The sequence below is a fragment of the Chiloscyllium plagiosum genome, chromosome 44 (assembly GCF_004010195.1).
Source record: "Chiloscyllium plagiosum isolate BGI_BamShark_2017 chromosome 44, ASM401019v2, whole genome shotgun sequence".
Classification (NCBI taxonomy): Eukaryota; Metazoa; Chordata; class Chondrichthyes; order Orectolobiformes; family Hemiscylliidae; genus Chiloscyllium; species Chiloscyllium plagiosum.
In genome coordinates this window covers 5,243,562-5,256,101 of record NC_057753.1, presented here as the reverse complement: position 1 = coordinate 5,256,101, position 12,540 = coordinate 5,243,562, and the positions used below count along the sequence as shown (strand labels likewise).

Sequence of the window (12,540 nt, the reverse complement as noted above, 5' to 3'; positions counted from 1 at the left end):
CCTCCTCCACCGCCGCTCCCTCACCACCTGACGCCTGGAGGAAGAACGCCTCATCTTTTGCCTCAGAACACTTCAACCACAGGGCATCAATGTGGACTTCACCAGTTTCCTCATTTCCCCTCCCCCACTTTACCCAGTTCCAACCTTCCAGCTCAGCACCATCCTCATGACCTGTTCTACCTGCCAATCCTCCTTCCCATCCATCCGCTCCATCCTCCTCTCTGACCTAACACCTGCATCGCCACCTCCATCCACCTATTGTACTCTTAGCTACCTTCTCCCCAGCCCCACCCCCCCCTCTCATTTATCTCTCCACTCTGCCGGCACTCTGCCTCTATTCCTGATGAATGGCTTTTGCCCGAAACGTCGATTTTTCCTGCTCCTGGGATGCTGCCTCACCTGCTGTGCTTTTCCAGCACCATTCTAATCTAGACTCTGGTTTCCAGCATCTACATTCCTTGCTTTTACCTTAAAGTTAGTGAACCTACTCCTGTTGTAGGCAGTGCATTCCATGCCCGTACTACTCTCTGAGTAAAGAAACTACCTCTGACATCTGTCCAATATCTATCATCCCTCAATTTAAAGCTATGTCCCCTCGTGCTAGCTTACCACCTCTCTCTCTTTCTATCTTTAACCTGACACCTAATATCCACGGCCAACCCTTTGTCTTGTCTGTCAGGCTAATGTACCGCCTTGCGCGAGGAGAAGGAACTTGGGCCAATAATCCAGACTATTAGTTTGTGGTTTTAAGAATTTGTATCATCACCGTTCCTAGAATTTTGTCTGGGGCCTTTTGTTTGGAATGAATAGTAATTCCTGCTTTACATAAAACAAACGGTGTCTTCGGAATATCTGAGGCTCGGGAGCAGTAAATTGAGGCACGGGTCAATTGGGAGGATTATCGCAATAACATCACAAATGTTCAGAGAACCCACAGTTCTCCATTTTGTATCTGACCGTGTGGGTAATTCAGCTTCCGTGACTCTTGGGATGAATTTCTGCTGTGCGTCCCGAATTACCCCAATCATCCTGCCATTACCGCTGCACCCTAGAACTGAGAATCTCTACAGTGTGGAAACAGGCCCTTCAGTCAAACAAGTCCATACCGACCCTCCAAAGAGTAACCCACCTGGACCCGTTTCCCTCTGACTAATGCACTTAACACTATGGGCAAACCAGCACGGCCAATTCACCTGACCAGCACATCTTTGGACTGTGGGAGGAAACCGGAGCACCCGGAGGAAACCCACGCAGACACGGGGAGAATGTACAAACTCCACTTAGACAGTCGCCCCGTGGCTGGAATCGAATCTGGTGCTTTTTGTTAGGAATAAATAGTAATTCCTGCTTTACATAAAGCAAATGGTGTCAGATGTCTTCGTAATACCTGTAGCTCAGGGGCGGTAAATTGAGGCATAGGTCAATTGGGAGGATTATGGCAATAACATCACAAACTTTTCATCACCTTACGGACCCATATCTGACCGTGTGGGTAATTCAGCTTCCATGACTCTTGGGATGAATTTCTGCTATGCGTCCTGAGTTACCCCAGATCATCCTGCCATTACCACTCCACCCTAGAACTGAGAATCTCTACAGTGTGGAAACAGGCCCTTCAGCTAAACAAGTCAACACCCATCCTCCGAAGAGTAACCCACCAAGACCCATTCCCCTGCTCTGTTATCCTATATTTCCCCCTGACGAATGCACCTAACCTACACATCCCTGAGGACTATGGGCAATTTAGCACGGACATTTCATCCTAACCTGCACAGCTTTGGACTGTGGGAGGAAACCGGAGCACCCGGAGGAAACCCACACAGACACGTGGAGAATGTGCAAACGCCACACAGACAGTCGCCCCGAGGCTGGAATCGAACCTGGGTCCTTGGCACTGGGAGGCAGCAGTGCTAACCACTGTGCCACCGTACCTCCCTCTTCTCCACTCAGCTCCCATTCCTATCAACTCTGGCCAGCTCCTCCCTCGGATCTTTATTGTGACCTCTCCTCAATTTTCACACTCTTACATCTGATTCAAATTTCTCCCTCTCAAACTGTGGGATGAACTCTATCATAGCATGGTTACAGCCCGCCCCCCGAGGGGTTGGTTCACAATCAATCAGCTACCTAATCAGGACTGCTTCACTACCCATCACCAAATCCAGAATTGCCTGCTCCTTCATGGGCCCGAGCACTAGCTACTCCAAAAAACATCCCATAGTCCACAGAGACCTTTTCTTGGTGTTATTGCAATAATCTTCCCAATTGACCTGTGCCTCAATTTACCATCCCCGAGCTACAGGTATCACAAAGACATCTGACACCGTTTGGTTTATGTAGGACAGGAATTACTATTCATAGAACATAGAAGAATACAGCGCAGTACAGGCCCTTTGGCCCTCGATGTTGCGCCGATCCAAGCCCACCTAACCTACACTAGCCCACTATCCTCCATATGCCTATCCAATGCCCGTTTAAATGCCCATAATGAGGGAGAGTCCACCACTGCTACTGGCAGGGCATTCCATGAACTCACGACTCGCTGAGTAAAGAATCTACCCCTAACATTTGTCCTACACCTACCACCCCTTAATTTAAAGCTATGCCCCCTCGTAATAGCTGACTCCATACGTGGAAAAAGGTTCTCATTCCTAACAAAAGACACAGACAAAAAGCAACCAGATTTCCCCATTTTTATCTATGCTCCCTCTGTTCCGTGATCAGTCAAAAAGCACACACAAACAGTCTGGTTCTTTAGGACTTCACTCTTTATTTCTTCATATGGCCAGGCATAGATCGTCCAGAAACACACTGGTTGTGTACATACATATTCCTCGGAGGAGCTGCACACATGGCTTCAAACAAAGACATCTTTATACTTTTCTTAAAGCAAGGTACAGGCCATGATCGTGTAGTACATTCAGTCAATTACCAGTCAATTTACAATATCGCTTTATTTGACCGTTACTTGGTCCAGTGATATTTCCTGGGAACCAACTTTGTTTTGCAACACGCAGGCCACCCTTATCTCACTAACCGAGCCATTGCACCTGCATTTGAAGGTCAGTTAGGCTGGCCAGTAATGTCTGACCTCATCTAGTTATTTCTACGCTGTAAAGGGAGCATTGCCTGCTAATCTCTATCGAAGCAGACATGGTTAGTTAATTGTGCAGCTAGAGCAGAATTAGAAGCCATTTTTATGCATCTTTTAGCAGAGTTGTTAATTTGCAGCCTGGAAGTCATTCTGGGCTTCAATCGATCATTTTAAAAAGACCTTACAAACAACGAGCCAAGACACAAGCAAAAAGCATCTCCGGCCCTCTGCACCACATTCCGACATTGCCCACAAATTTCCCCGAACTGTGTACTCACTCAGGCTCTCTCTCTCTCACTCCGGATGTGATCTCCCCTTCCTGACAGTGCGCAGTTTACCGTGAGTTCTCCGGTGGGAATGCAAGTGAGGTAACTGAGCGAAACTCTTCTTGCACTCCGGGCAGGAGAACGGTTTGTCTCCAGTGTGGGTTCGCTGGTGTACACGTAACTTGGATGACTGAGTGAATCCCTTCCCGCAGTCAGAGCAGGTGAATGGCTTTTCTCCAGTGTGAGTTCTCTGGTGGGAACGCAAGTTCCCTAATTGACTGAATCCCTTCCCGCATTCAGGGCAGGGGAACGGTTTCTCTCCGGTGTGAGTTCTGTGGTGGGATTCTAATTTCACTAACTGAGTGAATCCCCTTCCGCATTCAGGACAGGTGAATGGTTTCTCCCCAGTGTGAGTCCTCTGATGCTGATGCAAGTTGGATAAGTGAGTGAATCCCTTTCCACATTCAGGACAGGTGAATGGTTTTTCTCCCGTGTGAGTTCTTTGGTGTTGACGCAAGTTGCATAACTGAGCAAATCCCTTTCCACATTCAGGGCAGGTGAATGGTTTCTCTCCAGCGTGAGTTCTTTGGTGTTGATGCAAGTTGGAACACCGAACAAATCCCTTTCCACATTCAGGGCAGGTGAATGGTTTTTCTCCCGTGTGAGTTCGTTGGTGTACACGTAAGGTAGATGACTGAGCGAATCCCTTCCCACAGTCAGAGCAGGTGAATGGCTTTTCCCCAGTGTGAGTTCTCTGGTGTTGTTGTAAGTTGGATAATGTAACGAATCGCTTCCCGCATTCAGGACAGGGGAACAGTTTTTCTCCAGTGTGAGTTCTCTGGTGTGAATGTAAGTTCGCTAACTGAGTAAAACTCTTCATGCACTCAGGACAGGTGAAAGGCTTCTCCCCAGTGTGGGTTCGCTGGTGCCTCAATAAAGTGGAAGAATAAGTGAATCCCCTCCCGCAGTCAGAGCAGGTGAACGGTTTCTCTCCACTCGGAGTTCCCTGGTGCTCACGTAACTTGGAAGAATGAGCAAATCCCTTCCCACGCTCAGAGCGGGCCAATGGTTTTTCTCCCGTGTGGGTTCTCTGGTGTTGACGTAAGTCGAATAATTGAGTGAATCTCTTCCCACACTCCGGACAGAGAAGCGGATTTTCCCCAGTGTGAGTTCGCCGGTGTTGATGTAATTGGGATAACTGAGCGAATCCCTTCCCGCAGTTGGAGCACGTGAATGGTTTCTCTCCAGTGTGAGTTCTCTGGTGCCTAAGTAAACTGGATAAATAAGTGAACCCCTTCCCACAGTCAGAGCAGGCGATCCGTATTTCTCTGTTGTGTGTTCCCTGGTGTTGCTGTAAGGTGGATAACCGAATAAATCTCTTCCCACACTCAGGACAGGGGAACGGTTTCTCTCCGGTGTGAGTTCTCTGGTGTGCTTCTAAGTTCGCGAACTGAGTGAATCCCTTCCCGCAGTCAGGACAGTTGAATGGTTTTTCACCAGCGTGAATTCCCTGATGTTGGTGCAAGTCTGTTAACTGAGCGAATCCCTTTCCACATTCAGAGCAGGCAAACGGCTTCTCTCCAGTGTGAGTTCTCTGATGCCGACGTAACGTGGAAGAATAAGTGAATCCTTTCCCACAATCAGAGCACGTGAACCGTATTTCTCTATGGTATGCTTCGTGGTGTTGCTGTAAGTTGGATACGCGAGTGAATTTCTTCCCACACTCAGGACAGGGGAACGGTTTCTCTCCAGTGTGAGTTCTATGGTGGGATTCTAAGTTTGCTAACTGAGTGAATCCCTTCCCGCATTCAGGACAAGTGAATAGTTTTTCTCCTGTGTGAATTCTCTGGTGTTGATGTAAGTTGCATACGCGAGTGAATCTCTTCCCACACTCAGGACAGGGAAACGGTTTCTCTCCGGTGTGAGTTCTATGGTGTGATTCTAAGTTCGTTAACTGACTGAATCCCTTCCCACACTCAGGACAGGTGAATGGTTTTTCTCCTGTGTGAATTCTCTGATGTTGATGTAAGTTGGAGAGGCGAGCGAATCCCTTCCCACACTCAGGACAGGGGAACGGTTTCTCTCCGGTGTGAGTTCTAAGGTGTGATTCTAAGTTTGTTAACTGAGTGAATCCCTTCCCACACTCAGGACAGGTGAATGGTTTTTCTCCTGTGTGAATTCGTTGGTGAACACGTAAGGTGGATGACCGACTGAATCCCTTCCCGCAGTCACAGCAGGTGAACATTTTTTTTCAGTGAGAGTTCTCTGGTGCTCATACAATTTGGAAGACTAAGCAAATTTGTTCCCACGCTCAGAGCAGGTGAATGGTTTTTCTCCAGTGTGAGTTCCCTGATGTTGATGTCAGTTGGATAACTGACGATCTCTTCCTGCAATCAGGACACGGGAAGAGTATTTGTCGAGTGTGAACTCTCTGGTGTGAACCTAAGTGGGATGAGTGAGTGAAACCCTTTCTGCAGTTTCTCCCCAGTGAGGGTTTGCTGGTGTGATTCAGATGACTGAGCAAACACCTTCCCACACTCAGAGCAGGTGAATGGTTTCTCCCCAGTGTGAACTTTCACAAAAATCGCAAAAATTAATGAGCCTTTTACCATACGTGGTGCAGATGAACCACTTCTCCCCGGTGTGATGTCTCTGGTGTACCTTGAAACTGCATGAACAAGCAAATCATTTCTCACACGTGGAGCAAATAATTGGTTTCTCTCCAGTCTGATTGTGCCGATGAGCTTCCAGCCTGGATGGAAATCTTCATTCCTTACCGCACTCCACACGTTTACATGGTGCCAGTGTTTTTGTAAGGGAGGATTAGTTTGAAATCTTCCCCCTCAGGACAAAACAGACGAAGATTTCTCTGTCCACAGTCAGAGGGCAGTGATTTTCAGCTCCTGATGAATGGAGTGACTCTGTCAGATCTTGACCTGATGCTTTGTTTTGGGTTTCCTTGATGTGACCCTCCTCTTCTAGTCCCTGTGACAGGAGATAACCAAACAGTTCACTGTCAGTGAGGCAGAGAATTCATTAAACAGACAATTCCAGTTTCTGTGGTGTATTTTCCTCTCTTGTTCCCTCCAAATAATAATTCCCCGTCCCCCACACTCTCTCTTTCTCTCTCCCACCCTCATTCCTGGGTGAAATCCCAATAAAATATTGGATAATTATCTCCAACCCATTCTGACTAATGGTTACAGCTGGACACAAGACCCTGACCCCACTTTGAGGCAACTGCTAAAATGGGCGCCGCGCATGTGCACAGCCGTTCGGGGAGCAAACACGTGCTGCGCATGTCCGCCGGGGCCCGGGTTGGGTGTGGATTGGGGTGGAGAGAAGCGCGGGTTGATTGACGGAGGAGGCCGGCCAATAGCGAAGGAGGGGGCGGGTCTGGAGGACCGTGCGGCAGAGCCGGTCCTCCAACCAACCGGAGTCAACTAAGGGGCGGGACTGGACCGCGGAGCGAAGCATGCGCATCGCCGGCGCTGGAGCTGGAAGGACCGAGGGTGGGATTTAAAGGGACAAAGGGCGGAACCTTGAGACAGGAACATGCTCCCCATCCCCAAGACCCCAATTAGAAACTGCAGATCTTGCAACTGGAAATTGCTTTAACCAACGGGTTAGAAGGGCAGCAAAAACGAAGTGTTGGAAAAATTCAGCAGGTCTGGCAGCCTCTGTTGAGAGAAAGCACATTAATCGTTCCCAGTGTGATGACCCTTCAGAACTGACTGCAGGTGGAAAAAGGTTCTTGTGTCACCATAGAGGGCTTCTCTGTCATTAGAAAGAAGCAAATGGTGATAGTTTAACCTGACTGCCACCAGACCTCAGGCAAGGGAAGAAGTTGAGGAGAGTCTTTCATGGTAATCTCAAATCAGTGATGGGAATTGAACCTGCACTGCTGGCATCATACTGGTTGGTAAACCAGCAATCCAGCCAACTGAGCTAAACCGATTCCTGGGAAAGTCATAGAGATGTACAGGATGAAAACAGACCCCTCGGTCCAACTTGTCCATGCTGACCAGATAACCCAACCCAGTCTAGTCCCACCTGCCAGCACCCAGCCCATATACCTCCAAACCCTTCCTATTCATATACTCATCCAGATGCCTTTTAAAAGGTTGGCGTATACACTAAAGACGGAGTGACGGAGGAGTAAGTGATAGATGATGTGGCCCAGAGAGGGAGAAGATCCAACAGAGGGCGAGTGATGGTCAGCCTGGCAGAATGAATACTTAATGATGGGTACTGTCAGTAGGTGACAGTGGGTTGTTTGTGGTAGGTAACAACTCGTGATGACTCGGCTTGGGGTGTGGGGTTTGGAATAAGGACACGAGAGAAGGGGCTCAAGCCTGAACATCGTTCAACTCAATATTGAGTCCAGAGGCTGCAGGGTTTACAAGTGGAAGATGAGGTGCCCTTCTTCCAGTTTTAGCTGAGCTTCATTGCAGCATACCCAATAGAGGCTACCAGAAGTTCAGGGTCATATAGGCAGACAGAACATTGGTGTTCTGCAAAGCAGTCACCCAGTCTGCACTTGCCTCCAGAACGTACCGGCCACTACATATCAGCAGTAAATATAATAGGCTGGATTGACTGAAGTGCAGGTAAATTGCTGCTTCATCTGGAAACTGTGTCTGGACTCCCTTTGACAGGGAGGAGGGAGGAAGTAAACACAAGAAGTGGAACTGCTCAGGAAGGTATGCCACGTTGTACCTCCCCCTTGACCACAACCCCACCATGACCCATCAGGCCACCAGTGCCGACAGAGTCTGTGACTTCAGCACCTCTAATGATCTCCCCTCCACCGCCTCCAATCTCATAGCCCCCAGCCCTGCACTGCCTGGTTCTCCCTGCTCCCCAAGATCCAATGAGCCCAACTAACTTGGCCAACCCATCATATCCACTTGCCCCTGCCCCACTGAACTCACTTCTTCCTACCTTGACTTCATTTTCTCCCCCTCGGTCCAGGCACTTCCCACACCCTCATCTCTTCCCTGCCCCAAACCCAGCACTCCATCTTCACTATGGACGTGCAGTCCTTATACACGTCCAGTCCCCACAAGGATTGCCTGTAGGCCCTCAGTTTCTTCCTCTCCAACAGACCCATCCCACTCCTCTCCATCAATACCCACCTTCGCTTCGCTGAATTAGTCCTTACCCTCAAAAACTTTTTGTTCAACTCTTCCCATTTCCTCCAAATCCAGGGAGTGGCCATGAGCACTTGCATGGGTCCTACCTAATGCCTACTCCTTTGTCAGCTACATCGAACAGTCCTTTGTCAGCTACATCGAACAGTATGGTTCCCCAGGTCTTCTGCCATTTCATCGATGACTGCATCAGTGCTGCATCCTGCATCCACCCTGAATGGAGCAGTTCATTCAGTTCGCCAACAACTTCCAACCTGCCCTCAAATTCACCAGGTCTATGTTGGACACCTCCCTCCCCTTGTTTTGACCTCTCCTTTTCCATCTCTGGTGACAGTTTGCGGACTGACATTTACAATAAAGCCACAGACTCCCCATAACTATCTGGACTACACCTCCTCCCACCCCAAATCCTGCAAACACGCCATCTCGTTTTTCCCAAATCCTCCAAATCAATCATATCTGCTCTGATGAGGAAACATTCCACTCCCAAAGTCCGAGATGTCCACTTATTTTAAACAACGTGCATTTCCCCCTCTGCTATCCAGGCAGCCCTCCACCACACCCCTTCCATTCCCTGCTCCACTGCTCTAAACCTGCCCCCTCCAAACATGATAAAGACAGGGTCCCCCTTGTCCTCACTTTCCATCCCACTAGTCTCTACATTCAATGTATTATCCTCAAACACTTTTGCCTACTCCAATTTGACCCCACCACCCAGAACATCTTCCTCTCCCTATCCCTCTCTGCCTTCAGCAAGGACCACATCCTTCATCACTCCTTGGTTCGCAGCCACTCTCCCCATAGATGCAGCATGGTGGCTCAGTGGTTAGCACTGCAGCTTCACAGCGCCAGGGACCCAGGTTCGATTCCACCCTTGGGTGACTGTGTGGAGTTTATACATTCTCCCTGTGTCTGCGTGGGTTTCCTCCCACAGTCCAAAGATGTGCAGGTCAGGTGGATTGGCCATACTAAATTACACATAGTGCTAGGTGCATTAGCCAGAGGGAAGTTGGTTACTCTTCGGAGGGTCGGTGTGGACTTGTTGGGCCTAATCTAATCTATGAGGAGAAATTGAGGTCTGCAGATGCTGGAGATCAGAGCTGGAAATGTGTTGCTGGAAAAGCGCAGCAGGTCAGGCAGCATCCAGGGAACAGGAGAAGACGTTTCGGGCATAAGCCCTTCTTCAGGAATCCTGAAGGGCTTATGCCCGAAACGTCTTCTCCTGTTCCTTGGATGCTGCCTGACCTGCTGCGCTTTTCCAGCAACACATTTCCAGCCGTAATCTAATCTAATAAACCTGCCAGCACACCTCCTGTCTCACCTCCATCCAGGGCTTCAAACAGTCATTCTGGGTTAAACAGAGGTTCACCTGTCTCTCCTCCAACCTAACTTACTGCGTCCGGTGCTCCCGATATGGTCTTCTCTACATCGGAGAGACCAAACGTAAACTTAGGGATCATTTCGCTCAGCATCTCAGCTGGGTCCGTAAGGGCCAGCCTGATGTCCTGGTCACCGCCCATTTCAATTCCCTTTCTCAATCCCTCATCCTCGTCCTATCCCATTACCACAGTGAATCAGACGGCAAATTGGAGGAACACCACCTTATCTTCCACTTGGGTAGCCAACAGCTCAAAGGATTCAACATTGAGTTCTCTAATTTCAATTAACCTTTCCAACCATCCTCTGACACCCCTTCCAGTCCTAGCTCCTCCCTTCCATTCCACCTGACCCTTCCTTCCAGCTTCCAACCTATCATCTCTCCTGTCAACCAACCAGGTCATACCCTCCACCTGTATTCACCTATCACTACCTCACCATTCTGCCCCCTCCCCTCATCAGCTGCTCCCTCTCCCCCACCTCCATTTCTGAAGAAGGATTATACCTATACTATTGACTTCTCCACCTCCTGATGCCACCTGGCTTGTTGTGTTCTTCCAGCCTCCTGCTTGTCTACATGGAGCTACAGGAAGGCATTGAAAGAGGGGCTGGAGGTATCCCAGAATAAATGGTCCCCGCGGAAGGCTGACAAAGGGTCACTGGTGTGGCAACCTGCTAGAAGTGGCAGGAGGTAGACAAGCCGGAGGATGGAAGAACACAGCAAGCCAGGCAGCATCAGGACATGCAGAAGTCAACATTTCGGGTGTAGCCCTTCTTCAGGACTGGGGGTGGGTGTAAGGGGAGCTGCAGATAAAGGGGGTAGGGTGGTGAGGTAGGGATTGTTGAACACAGGCAGAGGGTACGTCCTGGTTTTTGATGGGAGGAATGAATCCAGTTGGTAGCTGGAAGGAAGGGTCGATCAGAGGAATAGAAGAGGGATGAGGGGCTGGGAAGGGAGTTAAGAGATGGCAGGGAAGGTCATTTGAAATTGAGAACTCAATGTCGTGAATCCTCCAGGCTGTAGGCTGCCTAGGCAGAAGACGAGGCATTATTCCTCCAGATCATACCCTATACCTATGTTTACCTACCTCACCACCCCCTCCCCCACTTCCCTTTATACGTAGCTCCCCTTACACCAACCCCCAGTCCTGAAGAAGGGTTACATCCGAAATGACTTCTGAACCTCCTGATGCTGCCTGGCTTGCTGTGTTCTTCCCGCCTCCAGCTTGGTCCACCTTGGATTCCAGCATCTGTAGTTTTTTTTTGTCTCTGACTGAAATGGCAGCTACTGATCCTTTGGATGTGGATGCTGGTGGGATGGGTTGTTTCTCTCTCTCTAGGCTCCATCTCCACCTATCATTTACTCCTTCTCTCCCCATCCACCCCTTCTGTAGCATATTATCAACAATTTCCCAAATACAATCAGTTCTAAAGAAGGGTCATTGGGCCCAAAACACTTCCTGATTTATTCGAATCACAAGAACAGAGGTACAATTAAGTCTTGCCTTGTGTGCCTGACAGATGGATCATACAATACATCAGGGAAACACAGAAGAGAGTGCAGGAAACAATGTTACAACTGCTGAGATGGTGCAGAGAAAGATCAACATTAACATTAAAGCAGTCCATTCAAAAATCTGCTAACAGCAGGGAAGAGGCTGTTCCATGCTATCTCTCCACAGGCGCTGCTAAGCTTTTCCAGCAAATTCTGTCTTTGGTTTCTGATTTCCAACATCTTTGTTTCCTTTGGCCAGAAGGAGATAACTTATTCATCCCAAGAAAACTATTTGGTTCTTTTGAACTTCCATCCTGACTGACAAAGAGAAGTTTGGAAATTCCTTTGACGGGGGTTGGAATAATCGTAAGAAATAGGAGCAGGCAAAAGGCCATTCATCCCCTCAAGTCTCTCCGACTATATTAAAAGATCATGGCTATCTGCCCCAGGCTTGCATTGTCTTCTGTGCGAGCGTCTCAAAGCCCTCAGGACCCAAACATTTCAAAAATCTCTACACATCCTCTTTAACTACTTTGTGCCCTAGCCTCCACAATTCTATGGGTAAAAAAACTCCAGATCTTCCCTACCCTCAGAAGAGTATTTTCTTCCCTTCTCTATTTTAAATGAGACCCATTATTCTTTAAACAGTGAATCCCATTTCAGTATGTCCACACAAGTGGCAACATCTCATCATCTTTCTTTTCAAAAACCACCACCCCTTAGAATTTTATATGTTTGAAAAAGGTCACCCCCATTGTTGTAAACACTAATTAATAAATGCCTAAAACAGAAAACGTTACAGAAACGCCAAAGATTTGGCAGCATCTGTAGAGAATAAAACAGTTCACGTTTTAATTCCAATACGACATCTTCAAAACTGAGAGCTAAGCAGCTCAGCCATTCTTGACATGTCAGTCCCTTCATCCCAGTAATCAGCCGAGTTCATCTCTTTTGCACCATTTCCATATCATTTCTTAAAATGCTGCCTCACAGCGCCGGTTCGATTCCTGCCTCAGGCGACTGTGTGGAGTTTGCACATTCTCCCAGTCTGCATGGGTTTCCTCCAGGTGCTCCTGTTTCCTCCCACAGTCCAAAGATGTACAGGTTAGGGTGGATTAGCCATGCTAAGTTGCCCGTAGTGTTAAGTACATTAGT

At 48.5% G+C, this 12,540-nt stretch overlaps 1 protein-coding gene across 1 annotated transcript in view; it reads right to left on the bottom strand.

The window, feature by feature from the left end:
* The window catches only part of LOC122543502 (zinc finger protein 208-like), a 53,345-nt gene extending 46,707 nt beyond the window's left edge, over nucleotides 1–6,638 (bottom strand). The window contains exon 1 of the mRNA XM_043682258.1: nucleotides 3,543–6,638. Coding sequence (XP_043538193.1) covers nucleotides 3,543–5,605 — 2,063 coding nt within the window. The 5' untranslated portion in view covers nucleotides 5,606–6,638. The remainder of the gene's footprint in view (nucleotides 1–3,542) is intronic.
* Nucleotides 6,639–12,540: the final 5,902 nt, after the last annotated feature.